A 23,327-nucleotide genomic window follows, 5' to 3' on the forward strand; every position below is an offset into this window, starting at 1 on the left:
ATGTGTTGTTGATGATGATGATATTTGACATGTAGGCTAAGGGACAAAATCCGATATTACCTCTTCCTTTCCTTTTTATGATACTTAATGTAGTGGGTTGTAGCTATGCCATTTTTCACAAAATATGTATGTTACTTGCAACTCTTGCACGCACCACTTCACAACAGGAAATGACATCACAAATGCAATCAAGTGTTGTGTTGGGTTGCCAGCATTCAGGCTGCAAAAGGGCTTTTTGAACGACTGTAGCGCCGAAACGATGCACCAAGGAGAAAAATGTTACTGAGAAAAGTTGTTTGTTTTGATGTCTTCTATACGTTTCTGTGGTCTGTGAGCACCATTAAAATGACACCCTGTATAATGAAGTATTATGTGTTCATAATACTGCCTCACATTCATATTGTAATCTTGTGTGAATCATTCCTTTACAGAGTTGTTGAAACTCTGATACTAGGAACATGGATGGTAGGACAAGGCCTGACATTTTCTCCCAATTATTTAAGAGCCAAAGTTTCTGCTGCTAAATTGCACAAAATTAGGAGTCGCAAGCCTCAAATTTACAGCCCAACACATCAAATATGGCAATGGGTAAGATCAATCTTACTAATAAGTTAATGCATCACAAGCATTTAACTATTTTCAAAACTTATTGTGCATATATAAATATCTTTTTAACATTAATAGTTACCAGTATTTTCATTTTACTTTAAGTAATAAAAATAATATTCATGTTTATACCTGGAATCTTTACACTAGGAAATTTCTCAGAGAATATGAAATCAGAACCTATCATATAAAAAGTATGAAAAGGTTTAAGCATTAATAGTGTTTGTAAAGTGAGCAGAGCAGGTGGAAAGTGTCGTAAAATATACCATCTGACCTGTTTCCTGTTGTATATTATTCTAGTCACCTTGGTGGCAGAACACATTGATCATTGGTTGCTGACAATCTCAGGTTCAAATCTAGACATGGGTTTGCCTTTGTTGGTGTCTCTTCATCAGTTTTGTCGAATGATTAATTTTTATCATCATGCAGAAAATATCTAAGGGGCTAAGAATTTTTTTTTTAAAATCACACATTCCAGGTACAGATATTTTAATAAATGAATATTGTAATGGGAGATCTTTCGACTTGAATTATTTCTATTGCATGCAGTGCTTCTCAATTACCTACTAGTACAAGGCTCATTCAATATATAGCTGGAAATATGTTGGAACAAATATTGATTACAAGCACCAAAAGAACTACAGTAACATGTTTCAACATAGTCCCCCCTAGTTCAATGTATCTATGCCAGCGCTTGATAAGGGCACTAGATTTCACAGGTAAAAAATTATTTTGGATGCATGCGTAACCATTCATTCACTGCTGACTGGACTGGACTTCGTTGTCATTCTGGAACCTTGATCCACTTAGTGCATCTTTCAGTGGGCCAAAGGTGTGGAAATCGGAAGGTGCGAGATTTGGTAAATATGGAGAGTGAGGGAAGCACTAAAACTTTAGGTCCTTTTTGTCCTTTAGACAATGTGACATTGGCGGTGTGTGGTCTTGCATTGTCATGGAGTAAAAGCACACCAGTGGACACCAGACCACGTCGTCTCTGCAGAATGGCTGGTTTCAGTTTTTCGTGCAAAAGGTTGAAGTAGGTGGTATCGTTTGCATTATGACCTCTGGGTATGTAATGTTCAAAAATTGGCCCCGTGTGGTCCCAAAACAAAGTTAACATGGCCTTTCTGGCACTCCATTGAGCACACAGTGACAGAGCGATCTGGATGCAGTAAATCTTCAACACTGGTTATGCCCTGTTTGAACTTCTCAGCCCACTTGTACACTTGTGATCGACTCATACAGTTGTCATCGTACTGAACTATCATGCGGCGACGAATGTCTATCGGTTTCTTGCCTTCACTCAACAAAAATCTCACGACACTTTGCTGTTCCAGCTTGGAGCACTCCTGTAAGGGTGCCGCCATCTTATGTAACTGTTTCCCAGCATCCTGTGAACGAGGCAGGCATGCCAGCCCCAGCTATGAATAGCTTACACATGCCTTCACAAAATAACAAACATATAACAATCATGGTCATATTTTAGATTTTTTTATACAATTTTTCCGGTTATTTATTGAAAGCACCTTGTATTTAAACTAGTTGAAATGTATTGCCTACTTTCTAGGAAGTGTTAGTGTGTTAGCTCCTTGGTTTTTTCATAACGTAATTAATGTTAGGTGTAAAAGGTAGTATGATTTTTACTTTAGCAGAAATCATTTTGGTATATCTGTTAAGGTAATAATATGATTAAAATGTAACACTTTATATTCCTTTACTTGGATATAGAGAGCAGAAGGAAACATCAGGTTCAAAGATGTTCATTTCAACAATCCCATAAATCCCTCAATCCAGATCTTGCATAAATTTAATTTTGAAGCCAAACCAGGCCAGTTAGTTGCAATAGTTGGAACTCCTGGTTGTGGAAAATCAGCCTGTTTATATCTTATGGAAAGATTTTATGATCCATCTTCAGGTTCAGTCGTAAGTTCTTCTAATTTGAATTATTAAAAGCAATATTTAAATATTTTTTGTGTTTCAAAAGTGACATGCATATGTGTCATTATTAGAGGTATACATTTTGATGAAAACACATTGTAATGTTAATTTTTCATGTTTCTGAAAGGTGTGAGGTGCATTTTCCTACCATGTTTTGTCACGAAATGATGCGAAATGAATTGCAAAATGCGAAATAGACTCTTAAACATGAAATTTACATTTATATACAGACGCGACACTTTCTGAAGTCTGAATTATCCTGAGAGTTATGCAATTAACGGAAAATTGATTAATTCTGCTGCAAACATTTGAGAAGCAAAAATAGACTCCTTTAAACAGGAATAAACTTAATATTCTGGTAATGATTTAATGTGCTATTAGAAGGGATATGTTTATTTTGTGTAATAGTAGGGTGACCAGACACATACTTTAAAAAAAGAGGACAGAGCATGGCGAACAAGGAGGACAAAGCCACAAAAAAAAGAGGACACCGCAAAAAAATGGCAAAACATTTGCCATTACTCATAACTTAATCAATATAAAAAAAAATCTTACTAACATTTTGCTCACATATACTTTTCAGGCGATCTCTTTCAATAACTTCCTCTTACCTTTAAGCAAAGAAAGAATCTTCTAATCTGTTATTTAACAAATGACAAAGAATATTTACAATTTGAAGCACAGAATTTTACTCCTTTTCTAATTCTTGGATATTAGAATGAAATATCTGCACAAGTGAATGCAAATGTAATAAGTAAAATTCGCTTTAACTTATTTCGAAAAACCGAATTAAAATTTTGGAGAGTTTTGATTGGGTGGATAAATATGATTTTAATGCCACGAACATTTCTAGCACTCTTTCAACAGCAGGGGAAAGTGACAGCCACCTTACACTTTATCTCATATTCGTTTCTTCCTTCATTTAAAAGCTGGATATTTTCTTGCTAGATCATTGTTGAATTTACACTTTCGCTTCGTTATTTCATGAAAGTAAGTATTACTTAATAATCAAAATTCTCACTATGCGTTTCTGTAACATGTATGTATAACTCGAAAAGGGACTGGCCGACCCCCATGACGGAATGGTTAGCACACCGTGCCACAATGCCAGCGGTTCCAGATTCGAATCCCGGCCTGGGCATGGGTGTTATTTGTGAGTGCCCTTTCATCAAAATTCATCATATCATCGCTCATCCTAATCTTCACGATTAGCTAAAAGTGGCAGAAAAGTGAAGTAAAATAAACCAAATCAATCAATCGAAAAGGAACTGCACAGACAATTTAGTACGTGCGTTCCAGCCGTTCCAGAGGGCGAATCAACGAGTTAGAATAATACTAATGACTAGGGTGCAGAATTTTGCCTATTTGCCTTTTATATTTCTTTGTAGTAAAACATAGGTTTTAATGTCTAAAGTTCGTTCCATGGTGTTTCTAGTCCGAAAATGCATATTTATAGTGCCTATAAATTCCTATTTTACTTTATCGTGCCAAAAAATGGCTCTTCTGCAATTTTTGCATATTTCAGCTTTTTTTACGTTCCTTTGGCTTTCCCTACCTTGATAGATGGAAGGTTTTGTTTACAGATTTGAGGGTTTCAATTGGAACATTGTATAATTTTTTTTCTTACAATGGTGCAAATTGTTTTTTCATCAATTGTTTAAATTCGCACAATCGTTAGTACAAGCTTTTTTTTGTGAGAATTTCTTTAATTGACGATTCCCCGCAAATGTGAATTTCGATCAAAAGATTATTAATAGTTTGTTAATCGTTAGCCCACTTTTATGTATAAACTGAAGTGCTAATACAGTATAACTGTGCATTGTAAAAATAAAATTGAAATAAGTTCACATTCATTCTCTCTTTTAATGTATTTTTTTAAATTTTAGGGTGCCTATTTTCGTACCTTTTATAAATTTATAGTGTCTTAAGTGCCTATTTTCATAATTTTGACTGCCTATTTCAGAGGATTTTAGTGCCTATAAATCCGCACCCTACTAATGACTCAGTAGAGAAAGTGATCGTGTTCAGCTCCCAGATGCTAGGTGAGCATTGCTCGAATACTTAATGCACCCCTAGTGATATGCCTTGAATGATGATCGTTATGTGTGGAAACATTCTCTATGTGGCACATTTGCTATGGTCGATGCTATACTCTATCCAAGAAAATGAGGACATTTACAGATTTCTAAAAAATCTGCCCGAACACCGGACAGACACCTAAAAAGGAGGACATGTCCGTATAAAAGAGGACGTCTCGTCACCCTGTGTAATAGTGCAATTTTTAAATCAAATTTGGGGTTATATTCACATTTTTAAAAACAAAATGTCATTTTATATTTTATAACTGCGAAATTTCATTTTATTTACCGCTTTTGAACCCGAAATTGGCTGTTTTTGTACCGAAATTTTGCTTTTTTTATGTACCAAAAATATGTGCCTCTAGTCATTATTAGTGGCCGCGGTGGCTCAGTCGGTAACGCGTCTGACTACCATGCTCAAGGTCCCGGGTTCGATCCCCGGCCGGTTCAAATCCGGGAACTTTTCTAACGGTGGAAGCGGCCTCGGCGCCCACCCAGCGTCGAATAACATGGGTACCTGGGGGAAACCCTGGGGGGTAAAGGCGGTCAGAGGCGTGATGCTGATCACATCACCCCCACTCACGACCGGATCAAGAAAGTGTGGGGCGTTACCCCCACACCCCCTATACGCCTTCATGGCGTGGTGCTTTGCACAGGGAAACATTTTACCTTTTTTCTAGTCATTATTAAGACTATAATATCTATCTTCAGATTAATTGGTTGTCAAAATAGTGTGTAAAATGTAGGGGGAGAGGGGGTGTACCATAACCAGGAAGTTGTGCATCTCCATTTTCAATTGTTATTGCACATCCTTATGGTGTTTTAAGGAATGGGATGTGCTGATACTGAAGTAAACACTGTCCTCTTTTCATTGGCATTTTTGTTTCAATGTGTGGCTCTCACATTTGCAATTCAAGTGATTCACCTTTCTGAAACTGGGTTTCCTCCCCAATTGTAAGCAAGGAAGCATGGGAGCCAAAGAGAAAATAAGCAAGTGGCTATTATTTTAAAAATGCAGTCTACATGCTCAGTTCCACCGCTCCAAAAATCATTGGCCAGAGAACACTGCTTGTTTCTACCAGCTTTCTGTGCCATGCTCGGCAGAAGCAGTGTTCATACATGTAGGAAAATTTCCTTTGGTGCCTGGAAATATAGGTCCAATTTTAGGTTTTACTTGTATTTTATTTCAATTACATCTAATTAATCTAGATGGGGCGTATAATAATACATTAGAATTGTTGCGGTAAACCAGGTCAAAAATTCAGAAATCGCCACTGAAACTCCAGACATATCAGCCAAGGTCTTACGATTGCCTTGCCTCGATGTCGCACACTAAGATGTTATCGAAGCTGTAGTTTCAGAACAGCAAGTTTGTCTGTGCTGCAAAAACATAAACGTTAAAAACTGCCCTTTCTGCATGCAGATTACTCAGATATTTAACAACCCAGGTGTATGGGAACATTTATGAATTACAACCATAAAGAGCTTGAATGGAAGCATTTTATGGCTACACGACAATTAAATGTAAATGTGTTAGTCTTGGCGTTGATGTTTACAACACAGGAAAATACAGAAACTTTATGTTTTTCATGTTGCGAATGTTATTAGATGAATTTATAGTCATTTTTAAAAGTATAGTAAGAAATAGAAGTCCAAACAACATATATCCCGTCTCACGACCAGAGTGTACGAGGGGCATACTGAAAGTAATGAGCAACAATTTTTCATGAATAGAGTTTTGGTTTCATTAAAGAAACTTTTAAACAAAGTCTCCATTTCTTTGCACACATTTTCCTCACCTTTCTAGAAGCTTGAATGTACCTGTACGGTAGAACTCCATTCCAACTGCTTGCAGACACTGACAAACTGCTTTCTGCATGTCCTCAGTCATCTGGTAGCCTTGGCCTCATAACTGTTCATTCACAAAACAAAACAGATGATAGTTGGAGGCAGATGTCTCCCCTGTTTTTCCCCCAATTTTCTCCCTGTTGAACTGAGCAGTGTGCATACATGAATTATCATGTTGAAAGATGATTTTCTTTCCAGGACATTTATACCGAAATGCAGGATGGAGCTTGTGAAGTGTTTGGATATAATGGTGAGCATTCATGGTTTCTCCAGGTTCAAGAAATTGAACCAGAATGCACCCCTCTGTATCCCAGAAGACAGTGCCCATAACTCTCCTAGCAGACAGCACTGTTTTTCGTAGGCGACCACTCCGAGACTGATCTTTGATGCTCGTTTTTCCATCTTGAAATGATTTTACCCATCTTCTAACCCTGCTAGCACCCATGTATACATCTCCAAACACACGTTGAAGTCTATTGTGAATTTAAGCAGCAGGAATTCCCTCTTTAACAAGGAATTCAATCACGGCACATTATCGAAATGAAACATCATTGTCTGGCATTTTGAAACAACTGCCTGCACTCATGCATTCGAAGCTAATGACGTCACACTACCTCGACGCGTTCAGTAAAGTCTGTGTTTTGCGATGATTTACTTTGTTTGTGTGTATTGATGGATTCTGATTTTTGAGAAATTGTTGCTCATTACTTCAGTATGCCCCTCGTAGTTTCCTGCTTGAGCTTGCTGGCATGTTCACAATTGAGGTAGACAGCCAGAAGTGGGCAAAGCTACCCTAAACTGTCTTGAGTTTAGTACAAGCACACTTACCTGTCTGAAGTTCCCAAACAGAATGATGCTGATGCTCATTCAGATCATGCCACAGGTTATTATTAGAAATAATTTTCAACTGGATAGGTGTGAATTTTGATGAGTGTTGATCTGCTTCTAGCATTGTAATAAGAATAGCAGGGATGGGACAGATTAATTAGTACTCTCTCGGTATTGGCTGATATAGGCTTATCGCTGTATCGGTAAAATTAGTGATTATTTTACTGTTCTGATATATCATAAATATCTTGTAATTTAGTGCAAAATACTACCATTTTCTTATAATTTTAATGGATAATCTCCATGCCATACTTTTTTAAAAAGTAAATGTCTAAATATGCAACTTCTTTGCACTGCAGTAACCTCGAAACACACATCTATTAAGGAGGTCAATGAACGATTTGGAACTTTTTATCAGATCGCTAGAATATCAGTAATCGGTATTGGTAAATTTTATATCGGTTCTTTATCAGTATAGGAAAAATTTTCATATCGGACCATCCCTGAAAAATAGATCACCTTAATGAATTGGAATCATGAAACTTTTATTACAAACTATAAGACTGCATTTTTTTTTCAAATATCCAGTGAAGATAACATATAAATGATAACAAAATATGACAGACGAGGCAAGGTTTTTAAGTGTATCTAGATATAAACACTTGTTCAATCAATGCACTTCTCCCTGTTTTCTCAGTTTGTGGTCACATGTCGAAACACCAAATGTATGTAGTTCCTAAATTCCTTAACTGGTGTCACATCAGATAACTGGAATCACGAATTACAGAAAACAGGGTGAATAAATATGGTGACAGATTCTGTCTAGGGAAAAGGTGGAAAATGATTTAATTCACATCACTGCAGTGGAATGTACATTTTAAACATGTTTTTATCAGCACAATTTCAGGCCATGTGCTTTTCATATACTCATTGTTCTCTGGTAATGTGCATGAAAGTTCTCACAAATCACCCAGGAGTAAGGATAATTTATTTTTATATGTATTAATATTCCTGAGAGAGAAAGAAATTTATTTTCAATAAAGATTGTCTACCACATAACAGTATATCTACTCCCATTTAGGCACTTGATGATCGAAATGTTGCTTCTCTTAACCTACCAACCTTAAGAGCTCAATTAGGATTAGTTCCAAGTAATCCACAATTTTTCAACAACAAAACAGTTGCCGAGAACATAGCATATGGTGACAACAGTCGGGAAGTCCTAATGGATGATATTGTGGCAGCAGCTAAAGAAGCACGCATCCATGATTATATTGTCACTTTGTCTGAGGTAAATATAATAAAAAAATATGGTAGAGTAATATTTTTACACTTTTTATTCATTAGTGTTGGGTTGCCATTCATCCTAATATGTGAATTTTTCATCAATTTTTAACTTTTACTAATACTTTTAAAGATTTCTATTGTTAACTCACTATAAAAAACAGGCTCACAATAGTCATATGTCAGCTACTTGGCCTATTTCAATAAATTGTCAATTACTAGGTTCTGGTGCTTGGACATGCAGCCAGGACAGTCCTCTATAGGAATTGTGTTGTGTTGTCTTGTGTATGTGTTTGTGATTGTATCTTCATCCATCTTATCGTACTAGAGGCATGCATATTTCATTTTTGAAGGAAACACGACATGTGAAACAACACACTATAATATTCAGTTTTTGTGTTTCTGAAAGGTGCCAGATGCATTTTCCTACCATGTTTTGTCACGAAATGGTGCGAATGAACTCTCAGATGTGAAATCAACTCTGAAACATGAAATATAGAGTTTACCGATGTGATACTTTCTGAAGTCTGAATTATCCTACAAATTATGCAAACAAATTCACAAAAAATTGATTCATTCTGCTTCACGTATTTGAGAAACAAAAATGCACTCCTTTATACAGGAATAAACTTAATACTCTGATAACTACATAAATATGCTATTAGAAGAAAAATGTTTATTTTGTGTAATGAGTGTATATTTTAAAATCAAATTTAGGGTTTTATTCACCCTCTTACCACGGAAAGACCTGGTGCAATGGTTGTCAAAGCTTATTGCTAGGAAATTTTTCAACAAACTGAATGTATTACGGATACTCATTTATGAAAAGGACAAAGTGTTTACTTACAAGAAATGGTTACTAAAGTTTACAGTTAGTAAAGAATTCACTATTGAAGGTAATCACATCTGTCTAGTGTTTTTTGTTTAATATCACATTCTGTCCCACTCCCTTAATGAGTTTTTAATAATCTCCTGGTAATACCGTGCGTTCATTTTGATCTTCAGCCGAGAGATAGTGAGAAGCATGGTGGGCGGCGCTGACGGAGTTGCCGACATTTGCGACCTGTAATGCCCGCTTATTTTTATGGACATATGCAGACATTTATATAAATATTGCAAAACGAGCACTAACCTGTGTTATAAGAGTACGGTTTTAATTTTAGTAGCTTAGTGGCTGTATGTGCTGATGATTTTGACACGCCCATCTCCTGTGAAACACTGCGTGGAGGTTTGTTTGGAGAACGTTCTAACGCTGCACCAATTTCATCGCTTTTTGCTTCGGTTAGAATCCGTCGTTTTTGCTTAGGTGTTTTAAAATTTAACAATCCAGTTTCTCGTAATTTAAGGACAAGATGTCTAACCGTATCTCTATGTGGAGGTGAAACGCCTGGGAATTTCTGTACAAATTGCCTACACACGTCTCAACACGAGTCTTTTCACGTAAGTGTCATGCATAAAAATTCTTTGTTCTAACGTGAACCTTGTAGCTGTAATTCCAATCATCTCACTGACACAACACACTGCAATAACACAAACAAGTAACGGCAAGTATCCAAGAATAACACTCTTGCGCACAGTACGAAATTAACACGCTCTTGGTTTACATCTGCTTGCCATTATATTCACAGCTCTGTCGCGAAGGAAAAAATAACCCGAGCTCGGAGATTTCGGATTGCAAGGAAGCTCACGAAAACCATTGACTTTTTACGGTTTCGTCTGCATCGTAATCTTGATACAGTGTTGCACATTCAAAACCTCCAAACGATCCCCATCGACACAAAACTTTCTAAAGTGTATTTATTTGTATATATAAGGGCAGAACTTGGATGAATTACAGATGATGAACTATAACACAGGTTAGTGCTCATTTTGCAATATTTATATAAATGTCTGCATATGTCCATAAAAATAAGCGGGCATTACAGGCCACAAATGTCGGCATCTTCGTCAGCGCCGCCCGCCACGCTTCTCACGATCTCTCGGCTGAAGATCGAAATGAACGCACGGTAGTACAACTTATTGCAAATTTGAGCAACAATCAAGTCAGAGAGTTCGTCAGTTTTTAAAAATACTAGCACCATATCACAGATGTACCTGTGAACTGAGAGTTATCACACTTTCTCTTTCTGTGCATTATTTTTGTCAATATTTTTGACAAATATTGCATGTATTTTATATTAAAACATTGATGAATAGATGTAAATATTTAGCCATTAAAAATACAATATTGTTCATGTCTGAAGGCAAAAACAATGTTACTAAAACAAGGCATGCAATTCCTAACAAATTGTCCTCTACTTCTACTTCAACTACAAGAAAATTTGCATTAATCTATAAGCAGAGGTTCAAGTGGATTTTCAAATTACAATAAATCGCCGTAAATGTAAAGAGCATGGACTTTCTTTGTTTACAAAGTTAACATTATTTTATTTCAGGGTTATTACACTCTTATACAGAACAATGGTTTAGATATTGACATACCTCGTAGACACAAGCTTGCTTTGGCAAGAGCCATTATTAGAGACCCTCGAGTGCTTCTCATTGAATTTCCTTCCAAACCAATGGATAGAGAAGATATGCAGGTATGTAGTTTCATTTTATTACCATAAAAAATTTACCAAGTACATGTAAAGTAAAAAAAAAGTAAAGTGCTCCCCTGTGCTTTGCACTACACCATGAAGGCGTATAGGAGGTGTGGAGTTAGGGCCCCACACTTTCTTGATCACGGCCGAAAGTGGGGGTGATGTGATCAGGACCATGCCTGGCCACCTTTACCCCCTTCCCCTGAGTTTCCTCCAGGTACCTACTTTATACGACGCTGGATTGGTGCTGGAGCTGCTTGAACAGGTGATGAAATTCCAGTTCTCCTCCACTGGGAATCATACCTCGGTCTCTCGCATGGTAGTCAGACCAAGTATATGTAGTTTGAGGAATGAAATTAGTTTAGAGAGACAAAATATAATGAAATAAAATATCCTTAGAAAATGTCATGACTTGATAGATTTTGACGCAAAAGTAGACATCAAGATATTATGAAAATTGTGTTCTTTACTGAAACAATTGTCACCAAAGAAAAGAGGCTTTCCTTCTTCCTATTGGTGCTGAAATAGTGAGAACTCCATTTTTTTTAATCTCTTCTTTTTTACCTACACGGTAAATATTCGATTTAAAGGTTCAATATTCGAAATTTCCCGTACCCTTTCTTCAAAAATAAATGTAGATATGTTCTTGCTAGCTCTGAAATACCTCCACTACAGTTTTAACCATCCTATATCTTGTAGCAATTAGACATGTTTCAATCCTTTTTGTTTTGTTTTTAAATTTTTTACTCAATTGTTCTGCATTCCCTCTCTCCTCATACACAGGCACTTTAAATTGTAAGTCCAGTAAATAATTAAATTATTTCTACTTCTGTCATTTCCTGTTACAAACTTCACTTAGCATATATGCCAGAATAAACAATAAAACATAGAAAGTGGATAGTATATTGATTAGTGTTGATCTTGCCAATTATCTTCCAATTGAAAGCTCAATATTACCTTACCTGACTACCGACTACGGGATGTGCAAAGGTTGGAGTATATTGAAGAAGCGTAACAACTGTTCCTGAGATTTCAGCCTGTGTGTGGGACTGGAGGCCACCCACCATTGTGATTAAATTGGGGAGCTACGAATGAGTAACGTAACCCGGTCATGGCTACCTACAACAACTGAGGGTTCTTCATGCTGACCACACATCACCTCGTAAGTGGTTGGCTGGTAGTCAGTATGCACGGGCTGTTACATCACTGGTTATGTTATCATTATTTTGGTACACCCACCAATAGTATGGTATTCTACAGACTTTGGGTTCAGTCTGGGTTGAGCATGCACACTCTTAAATTCGTAATGGTACGTTTTGTGTGTGTGCCAAATGGTAAGGTAAAAATTGTATATTAGCAGCTTACTGTGTTGCTTGCAGTGGTACACATTGTGAGTCCAATATATGCTCTGTAGAGTTTCCAAGATGAAAACAACTTCAAAAGTTAATTAAGTATGGAGTGTTCCTTATTCTTTTCTCAATATCATGGCATGTTATGTGCATTTCGTATTTCTGCCACACCTACTGTTTATTTCTTTTCAATGGCTTGTGTTATTTCAGGTGATATGTGGGGCTCTGTCAAGCACACGAATGGGTAGAACCTGCATTGTTGTTTCTAGTCAGCTTTCCCTTATACAAGATGCTGACTTGATATATGTGATGAAGCATGGAGTTGTTGTAGAATATGGATCACACGAAGTACTACTCAGCAGAAAAGGGTGTTACTTTAAGTTGCACATGTGGCAAAATCCAGAGAAATTTCTTCATCCCATGTCGTCACCAAAAAATATCACAGCTGCTAAAATCGGTTCACAGCCTACATTCAAGAGCCCATCGAGACCAGTGCCAGTGCTGCATGCAAGATACCAAGGTGTTGCTGGTGCTTCCACTGTCAGATCAAGACAAAATTTCATATTTGGTTCTAATCAGTCAGTTAATGAAGTTGGTTTGTCAGTATCAAAGCAAACGTTACCAAGAAATCTGTCTTCCTCAGCCAACATGAGACCAGGCTCAAGACAAAGTGTCACATTGAGTGCAGCAAATGCTAATACTTCTGAACACTTAATTGACAGTCACCTCCCTTCATCGGATGATGCTGCTAAACACTATGATGATGATATTTGTAGTGATATATGAGGGACTGTAGCAGAATTTAATGATAATAAATTGGCAGGTTTTAAATTATGTTTTGGTAGTAATGTGAATCATAACACACAAAATTGTTCAATTTGCCGGCCCCCGTGATGGAGTGGTTAGCACATCATGCTACGATGCCAAGGGTCCCAGGTTCGAATCCTGGCCTGGGCATGGATGTTTGTGTGTGTTCATTTATCAATTTCATCATATCATCACTCATCCTCATCTTCACAAATTAGCCAAAAGTGGCACAAAAGGTGAAGTAAAATAAATCAAATAAAAAAATTAAAAAATATTGTTCAATTGGAGGATTTTCTTTATGAACTTAATGTAAACTGATATGAAATTCCTAGCAATACCAATAATATACTGATTTGTATTTTAGTTATTTTTATGTTGCTTTTCTACTTCTTATATTAAATGTAACAATGAGGATGACTGATGAACCGATGAAACATATGATGGAACTAGTGCAAACATACATCTGTATCTTACTCAAGGTTCAAACCTGGGACCTCTGGCTTCATAGAGCCTTAGCCTTATGCTGACCACTTTGCTATTGAGGTTAGCAATTTAAAGAAACAAAATATTTCACGAAGAAACAGATTCTCAATTAAAATAACTTAATGGCATACAGAGGATTAATATTTATGTGCTAAAAAAAATAATAAAATTTTAGACTTAAGTGAGGATCAAACCTGACTCTGTCGCATTCCAATCCATAACTCTACCACTGAGCTACCAACACATACTCTGGTTTTACCCTAGATTTCACTGTTGAGGTCTCTGTATATGCTATGACAATGTCAGATATTCTGCAATATATGAGAGGTTCAGAGCACAAGTGCTGTAACTCCACTTTTCATGGAGTTATATGTACAAGGTTAGCCTAAAGGAAATAGACACTTTCACAGTTTTACAGAAAGAAGAGTTTTAATAATATTGATGAAATACTTACATGGTTTGAAGAGTATGTTGGTAAGTTTTGTAAGATGACAGATATCAATGCGATAGTCCAGTTCTCCTCAAACACGTCTCAGCATGTACATGTCAACAGTCGCAGCAGCTGTTGTGATGTATTATTTAAGATTATCCACACTTGTAGGAAGGGGAGGACCATACCGTGTTCTAAAATGATGCTGTACGACAGTAACAGAATTTGTTTTCGCAAATTCAAGCATGCAGAAAGCCTTCTCCAACTGGCTAGCGACCACACTGCTCGACTTACGTCAATGGTGCTCACATGATACTGACGTCACAAAGACAAACAAAAATCGGAGGTCGTAAACGTGAAGACTTTCCCTATACAACAGTACTAAACTTTCTATTTATTTTAGGCTAACCTTGTATCAACATTGCAGTGCTAGAAGTAAGTATCTCCTAAATTTCAGATTCTTGCTCATAGAGGCACTTCTACTATATTTGTGTTCCAACAGCTAAACATAATACAAAATTATCTAAATGTGCCTTTTTCTCAAAACTGTCTTGAATGGAGTTACACCCCTGTGCTCTGAACCCCTCATATGTTGCCTATGACTACATGAAGACATGGGACAAATGTCTTTCTTTCTCCATAAAAAAAAATACAAGACACATTAAAAAAAATGGTCGACTATTTTTAAAAATTGCCAGCAGTGATCGGTTCGCACCTTTGCTGTAACATCAACTGGCCCATTGGTAACCCAGCAATCATATTTTTGCTAGCTAGCTGTTCATTTTCATGTGAACATATTAAAATGGCTGTGTGAATACACAATCCTGCCAGTTGCAAAGTACAATCTGTGATTCGATTTCTTAATGCCAAAGGTCATAATGTTGCCAAAATCTACTGAGAATTGTGTGAAGTGTAATGAATGAACGAAAAGTACAGCAATGATTCCGTACGTTTACACCCACCAAAGGCAAAAAAGTTCAAGCAAACTCCATCTGCACAAAAAGTCATGGCAACTGTTTTCTGAGACCAACATGGTGTGATTTTAACGGATTTAATGGAGCCAGGGAAGCCAATCACATTGCAGGCATACTGTGCCATACAAAACTGGTGATGTGGATTTCTGCACTGAGGAATTGTTTTTATCCATGACAACATTACACCACACACTGCTACCTTCACTCTCCAGATGATTGAGAGGTTCAGATGGGAACTTTTTGATCACCCCCTGTATAGTCTGTACCTTGCACTTGATAAAAAATGTCAAATTATGCTTACAAGGTCAACAAACTTTTCTTCAAGCTTATTTTGAAGCTAACGGATCATAGGTTTTATAAAAAATAGTTTCATATGAAAATATAGAAATTTTCACTTCAAGATCAGATCACATGAAACAATAATCATTTTCTAGAGGAAATTATGAGTTATGAATTTGGTCCAGTGGCTGTAGGACGTAAATCACATAGTTTGTTACATATTTCTTATTATTTGTCTCGGAAACCAAATTTTCGACAATTCTAAAAATTAGTAAATAATTGGAACTTTCTAATTCAATAGAGATTCACGATATCTCTATCCAACAAAAAACATAATTTACCAATTTTTTTTGCTCTAACGTTTTGGTTATTTTCACTTTTTGTGTAGAATTTACCGTTTTCAAGATATTATTTTTTTAAATTGTTAAGGTGAATTTTGGCACCATTTTTTTCAAGATGGCACGATCCTACAGGTCAGAGAGTTGTAAACTCTTCAAAATCGGATTCTTCACATTTTTTTACCATAGAGGTAGTTGGTTTCATTTCTGTTGCATTAGTTCCCCATGAGACATTACTTTACTAGACTGTAAGGTGTTCACTGAATGTACCATATACTACTGTCAGATTTTTTTTTATTCCTGATCCCAAAGCCATCCCAAAATGAAACTTACGCGAAACAGAGATTACACTTAACTCTACAACATACCTTATTCCCACTTAAATTGAAGATAAGTTTTTGTACATATATTCAAGGTCAAAAGTCACATCATGTGACCTTGAAGTGAAAATTTCTATATTTTCATATGAAACCTAAGCTCCCTTAGCTTCAAAATAAGTTAGAAGAAAAGTTTGTTTTTTGTTGACCTTGTAAACATAATTTGACTTTTTTTATGAAGTTGGCAACCCTGCTGTACAAACACAGTGTATCACTAAGGGCTAAAATTTTGCATTTGTAAGTTACTTCATGTCCTCCACCATACTACCAAATTCCATGATAATCTGAGATGATAGGGTTGGGAGCTGTGATGATTTGGCATTGAATGACCCAAGTAAGGGAATAAATGACTAATTCAGATTCTTCATGGAATGTTTGCAATTTTATGTTGGATCATTAGAATATCAGTTGTCAGTATCAGTAACTATTTTCTTTCTGTCTGCAGAAAGTACATATCAGTGCATTAAAGTGCTATGTAACAAGAAGTTGCTGACTCCACATTAATAAGCTAGGAAAGGCAAGAGCAATTTGTAAAAAAATTGTCAAAAAAATAAGTTTGTATTTCAGTAAGTTTGAGATTTACATTCATAATACAACAAATCTACATCTATATTTCATAAACATCTTTTTCAAAACACCAAAATATTACAAATACATAGGGTATTTACTTGTGTGTCGCTTACACGTCCCTTTTTTGTACTGACCTATCTCTACAGAAACTAGGACACATGTTATTTAAACATGTAATAATAATAAATAAATGCATATATGTCAATAACTTATATGAAAGTAATTCTGAAGAATGCAAGTCCCTTCTCAATATTACCAATTCTTTTCTACTAAATACTTTTATGTAGGCATCTGTATCTTATGAATACGGTAGTATTTATGTTTTCCCTCTTTTTAAACATTTGATTTAAAAAATTGAGAATATAGTGGACAGGGCTTCCATTTAATTGAAGAAATATATGTAATTTATGAATCCTGAAGTATGAGTAACAATAATAATGAAATTGAAGTGATTTGAATGTTCTTTGGAAAGTTTTCCTTTGAGTGATAGATTCATAGAATTGCACTCCAATATTCCATTAACATTATAACACCAGAAAATTAGTTTTCCAAAGCTTCACAGTGTTGATACTGTGCATTATGTCTTAAAATTGACTAAATGCACAGCCATGAAAATAGGCAGCTGGCAGAATTGCGCTGGTGCAACTTGTGGTAAAACCACAGCGAGAGTGGGACAACAGTAACTGGTTCCCGCGCACTGTGTGGCAACGTCAACTGGGCTATGTTGCCTAGTTCAAGCATCAGACCAACCTCTTTCCGGGCACTTTTGAGTCCCATTCAATACAGAGCTGGTGATTGTGTGGAATGAAAGTTGGTTACAGCCCCCAGAAATGGAGTTCCATATCTACAACTCTACAATGAGATCTTTCATTCTGTTGAACTTCCGAACACATGGGATTGTGCTCCGATGTGGCAACAGCACGAACTTCTGCCACCCGTCTAATTTCATGGCCGTGTGTTTAGTGTATGTTTAGCATGGTTTCTGTTAACATTCACGTGCATTGGTTCTCACATGAACCAATTGTGTGTATTCATGAACTCTTAATTATTTTGCAAGTGCTACAGGAGGATTGCTTTTTGGATACACATACCCTAATAGAATCATCACATCAGGAAATAAATCACAAAGAAAAATCTGTATAACAAATATTCCAGCAGCAATGAATATTTAAAATAAAAAAAACTCTATAAAATCTGTGGATGTTTCTATAGAAATTCAGTTTTCTCAGTATTAATAAAATTCAGCTAGAAACATATGAGTTTACTTGTGAGAAAAACAATAATATGTTAAAATTCCATTGTTTATTGTTCTGTATTGTACCAGCTTCATTTCTATCACATTTTAGTTTTCGTCTTGAAACACTGTTCCTTTTTGTGACACATCTTCTTAAGTTAAACACTGTAATATCCAAACACATTTTATGTACCTATTTTTCGACACACACCACTGTCTCGTGCAGAACTCACTTGCTTTCCTTTCCACCACTTGCCTTTTGAAGTTTGTAATATAGTCCTTTCCTTGACATGAGCTCTTGGTGTGTTCCAGCTTCTGACACTCGCCCATGGTTTATTACACAAATCATATCTGCATCTTGAATTGTGGAAAGTCTGTGTGCAATGACAATGCAAGTTCTTCCCATTTTTGCCTTATCCAGTGCTTCTTGTACGATCTACAATTGAAAAATAATAATCGTAACTATTCACTAAGGGGAATTTGATATAGCAATTGAACATAAGCACATTAAATATGTGAAAAAGTAATCAGAGTGAAGGGTAAAGTTAAAGGTACCCCCATCCACATTGCAACGTACTGTGAAGGCATATGGGAGGATGTGAAGGTAGGGTCCCACACATTCACAATCTCAGAGTTGCCGTAGTTACCCATTTATTAGAAGCTGGATGAACTCCAGAACTTCCCACCTGAGAACATCCCCCCTGGGAATCAAGCTCCCCGACAGTCAGTCACTCTACAGCAGTAATTCCCAACCAGCATGCCACAAGTTATTTTATGGATAAAGGAAAAATGAGAAACGAAAAAAAAATATTAGGAAGTAAAAAAAGGTAAAGTAAAGTGTTCCCCTGTGCATAGCACCATGCCATGAAGGCATATAGGGGGTGTGGGGGTAACTATTCACTAAGGGGAATTTGAAGGTAGGCAAAATAAATATTAAGTCAAATTAATTACTCTCATGCCCAACAGATGGTGACACTGATCGATGCACTCGTTCCTGAGGATGAATTAGTTACTTTTCATAGCTCCTGATATCAAACATTTATGCTCTACGCATCAATCGGATGCAAAACTCTTTTGAGTGATTGCCATTTTAGTAAACTGTATTCAATTCTGGTGATTGTTCCTTATATTATCTTTCAATAAATTAATAACATTAATACTGGAGTAGGTATTTATTTTACAATAAATTGAACTTGCTCCTGATAACATATTCCACTTCCGCTTAAGATTAAAATTTGAAAAAGAAATCTAACAAGGGTGTCCCAAGTTTTTAATCTCATTCCCAAGGGTGCCAACATAGAAAGGTTGGGAATCCCTGCTCTACAGACAATCACCACAGCTCTAATCAGACTGAAAAGTGTATGTAGTGTATAAAATAATATAAGTATTGCATTGGAACTGTACCATGTCAATCTACCAGAGTTTTATTTTGAAATATCCATAAGCTCACATATGTGATATAACAAAATATTAAAAAGTTGTCATTTAATCACAAAATCCATTTTTCTACACAATACTGGTGCAAAACTTAATGTAAATTTGCAGGATATTTAGACTTGTGAAAGTGTTGCACTGCATTTTGCAGTCTGTGACATATTCAGACTCCAAAAAAATATCAGTCAGTATTGGTGATTAGTTTCAAACTGATACTATCTGATACTTATACCAATATATCTGTATTGATTTAGCCCTGAAAATCACAAAGATTCCAGTCTTAAATCATGGGCAACATATTAGATCTTTTGTCATTTTTTTTTTTAGTAATCTCTTTTGCTACTTCTTCCCCATACTTTGCAGTAACCAGATTATAAACATGCACAACATTAAACAAACTTTCTGACCAATAATATTTACCTTTTCACTCTCTGCATCCAGAGCTGAGGTAGCTTCATCTAGGAGCAGCACGTGGGGATCTCGCACAAGTGCTCTTGCAATGGCCACTCTCTGCTTTTGCCCACCAGAAAGCTGTGTTCCTTTTTCACCTAAACCCGTTTCATAACCCTGCAATGCAATAACCATATGTAACTTTGCAAGGACAGGAATAGATCACATTCGCTGGAGAAATAAATGTATCAAGTGTACATTTTTTTACAGCCAACAAGATGGAATGTATAATGTGTCAAGGTTCACCTATTTATAAAGGTAACCAGGAAAGTTCTGTCAGTTTCTGATGATGCTGAATGCCATGTGCTCTGCACTATGCTCTACTGATAATTCTAGTGCGTATACAGTGAGAATAAATAAAACTAATGTTCATAGTATTTTATCCCAAAATTATGGAATTTTATGTTATATGAGTAAAAAAAGTAAAGTGCTCCCCTGTGCTTTGCACATGCACGTGCACTCCGGTACAGCACGATTAAGTGTCCAAGTGTACTGTTACTGTCAGTGATGTAGCATATCCACCAAGCTAGTTAAAATTTATATTCATAAATAAACTATAAAGTTTCAAAACACAGGAGAAACACAAAAATATGATTGCTGACATACGGATGACATATTCTATGTGAAGTTAAACGTTTCCGAGCATTCGGTCTATTAAGACAGATAACATGTCCATGGACACATCACGCTTTTTCAAGCACTTTGCGAGGTGAAAAGTTACGGTTTTTCAGGCGGGTGAATTTCTTATTTGTTTGCTTCAAAAACTTTAGTGTTGGTATTGTTTACTATTTACTACGGAAAGAACTACGTGGTGCCAAAGTGGATTAACGAATATTGCAATGTGTGAAAATCTTGAAAATTGTTTCAATCATCTGCAATCGTCTGTTGCATTAAATATGTTTGACAATAGACCAACTGAAATTCGAAAAAATGAACAACTGCACCAGGACATTCATCTTTCCCTTAGAGACATTATGGAAACAGTATCAGGTAGAGTGCTATTTTTTTCAGTATAATGTACCATGTAGAAGCAATGAATTCTTGGTTTTCTTAATTTTTCGGGATCTGCTTCCCCAATGGAAAATGTCACCGCATGCCACTGGCAAGGTCTGGATTATTTCATTCTGTTTGTCCCATGATCCATTTCATCTGTTCAACTTTCATCCTCATCCAGGAAGTAGAAAAGTAACATGAAATAACTGAAGTGTAAATATTACCAATTATATCAGATTGATATATTTTAGTGGTGGCCACTCCTAATTTCTGAAAGTTTTGAAGAAATGCAAAATAAAATGAATGATAGAAACCAGTTTTAATTAGAGTATATAGAAGAATCAATATACTGAATAGTTACCAGGGGTAATGATGATATGAAGCTGTGAATGTTAGCTTGCTTTGCTGCTTCTATTACTTCATCCATAGAAACTTGTCGACTGTTATCACCATATGCAATGTTCTCAGCTATGGTCCTGTCGAAAAGAACAGGTTCTTGTGACACTATTCCCATCTGAGATCGTAGGACGTTCAAGCTTAACTCATCAATTTCATTTTCATCCAAGGACTGAAAGTAAAGAAAATACAGTACTGATCATTCATTAATTTTTAATGTAAGTTGAAAACAAACTAATCATAAGAATTTTTAAAATTTAGGATCTACACTTATGTTGTAAGTAACAGTGCTAAATTTTTGTTCATAACAAATTGTTTCCCATTTCTTATTTCTTCGATTTTTTCAAGTTTCTATGTGCATACACATAACATGCACAAAAAGTGTGAATACCATTCAAAAAGATTGTTCTTTATGCTTTGTTTCAATGTTTACATACCATTTGTTTCTTGTTTGATAGTATAAAATTAGCATAATTCCCAAGAAAAACTTAAAGATTTACAGCTATGAGTTCTGTATTTATCTACTCCTTGGCCTCATTTCTACTATAAGGATCGTTCAAATGAATAGGTCCAACGGAAAATATCCCGAAATACGTGTTACCTGCAACAGTGCTTTTGGGTGCTGTGTATACCCATAGGTGTATGTGACATGTCAGTGGCAGGGGATCAGCGCATGCACAATGTTGACTCGGGTGGCATTGGGTCGTTGGCTAATCACTTCTCTTTCTCCCCTCCAGGTGGGTTACAGGAAAGTTTGTGCACAATGGGTGCCAAAGTGTTTGTCCGAGGAACAACGCATCTGCAGAATGGGACGACTGTCATTTACCCATTTGGTGCAATATGAGAAAGAGGGTGAGGATTAAGTGTCCATGATTATTGCAGGATGAATCCATATGCCTGCATTACCATCCAGAATCAAAACGTGACTGTATCGTATCAATCCATAAGATTGTATGTTTATTTTATTAAGTCTCTCTGAACGCTTCATGTTGACCAGGGCATTCACTTGTTTTTCTCAGCTGTCTCAAGCCTCTTAGGCATGTTTACAATGCATTGTGTTGTGCCATGCAAACCTCCTGAGCATTCAGGAACAGGTAACACTTCTGGTTTTAGAGTCAGCGGTTTGCATGGTAGCAATTATGATAATCACACGATTCAGCGATTCGGCATCGAGGAAGAGCTCGATGGCCAGGGAATATAGAGGTGAGACAAGCTGGGAGGTGACTGGACTTTGGGCATTGAGTTGGTAGAGAGAGGTGGTCAGCAAGGCAGGAGGTCGATAGTGGAAGCACACTTTGGTCAGCATAAGAGAGAAGCTTACAGAGGACTTCGCTATTTTCATTCAGCTAAGAGACTTCAGTTAGACAGGTAATTATCCTACACCTAGCCATGATACAGGTTCAACGGTTCACAAAACCCAACGAGTGACCATTGTCTTGTCATTGTCTACACATACACAAGCGAGCCTACGATTTTCTTCGCGGTAGAGAATTAGTTCAGTCCTTCCAAGTGACTACGAACATGCAACTTTGCAGGAACTTTGTCAGCAAATTCCTTTCTCCGCACTGTAGCTCTCTCCCGAGTACTTTGAACACGCTGGAAGCTCAGAAAACACTTAGCATAGATTTTCTCGAATCAGTGGCGTTCGTTCATTAAAATTTTATGGGATCAGTTTAGCTAAGCATATAGCCATTAGAATTTGATTTTCACGATAGAACTTCATGTCAACAATGTTAGGGATAATTTTTGTTATATAGATAAATTTTGCCATAAAACGTCGCATTTATGCACTTCAGACTAATCACGACCAATAATTTTACAAAGGAACAACAAGACAAATTTTTTTTGCGTTTTTCTCGCAAAATTTTCCCGTTTTTCATAGAGATATTTATAGTACGTAAATTTTTTGGGAAATCGACGTACATTTGGTTTAAATCAGGATAAAGTCAAACGAAATTTCGATAAAATCAGGGAAATTTTACAAAAGGGCAATTTTAGCACTTTATGCACTTAGAGTAATCGAAATTGTTAGCAACATGCCAAGGCTAA

The 23,327-nt window shown here is 36.4% G+C and overlaps 2 protein-coding genes across 6 annotated transcripts in view; one reads left to right on the forward strand and one right to left on the reverse strand.

Annotated features, from left to right (window-relative positions):
- Positions 1-13,349, forward strand: part of LOC145987132 (phosphatidylcholine translocator ABCB4-like) — a 125,728-nt gene extending 112,379 nt beyond the window's left edge. For all 3 annotated transcript variants that reach the window (XM_083121628.1, XM_083121629.1, XM_083121630.1), the window contains 5 exons: positions 432-588; positions 2,335-2,529; positions 8,380-8,589; positions 11,018-11,164; positions 12,724-13,349. In XM_083121628.1, the coding sequence (XP_082977754.1) occupies positions 432-588; positions 2,335-2,529; positions 8,380-8,589; positions 11,018-11,164; positions 12,724-13,299 (1,285 nt within the window). In that variant the 3' untranslated portion in view covers positions 13,300-13,349. The remainder of the gene's footprint in view (positions 1-431; positions 589-2,334; positions 2,530-8,379; positions 8,590-11,017; positions 11,165-12,723) is intronic.
- Positions 13,350-17,946: 4,597 nt separating this feature from the next.
- The window catches only part of LOC145986419 (ATP-dependent translocase ABCB1-like), a 101,336-nt gene continuing 95,955 nt past the window's right edge, over positions 17,947-23,327 (reverse strand). For all 3 annotated transcript variants that reach the window (XM_083120411.1, XM_083120410.1, XM_083120413.1), the window contains exons 23-25: positions 21,244-21,450; positions 19,860-20,006; positions 17,947-18,441 (exon numbers count right to left, since the gene is read on the reverse strand). In XM_083120411.1, the coding sequence (XP_082976537.1) occupies positions 18,235-18,441; positions 19,860-20,006; positions 21,244-21,450 (561 nt within the window). In that variant the 3' untranslated portion in view covers positions 17,947-18,234. The remainder of the gene's footprint in view (positions 18,442-19,859; positions 20,007-21,243; positions 21,451-23,327) is intronic.

This window comes from Lepisma saccharinum, chromosome 4 (genome assembly GCF_977018435.1).
Source record: "Lepisma saccharinum chromosome 4, izLepSacc3.1, whole genome shotgun sequence".
NCBI classification, from domain to species: Eukaryota; Metazoa; Arthropoda; class Insecta; order Zygentoma; family Lepismatidae; genus Lepisma; species Lepisma saccharinum.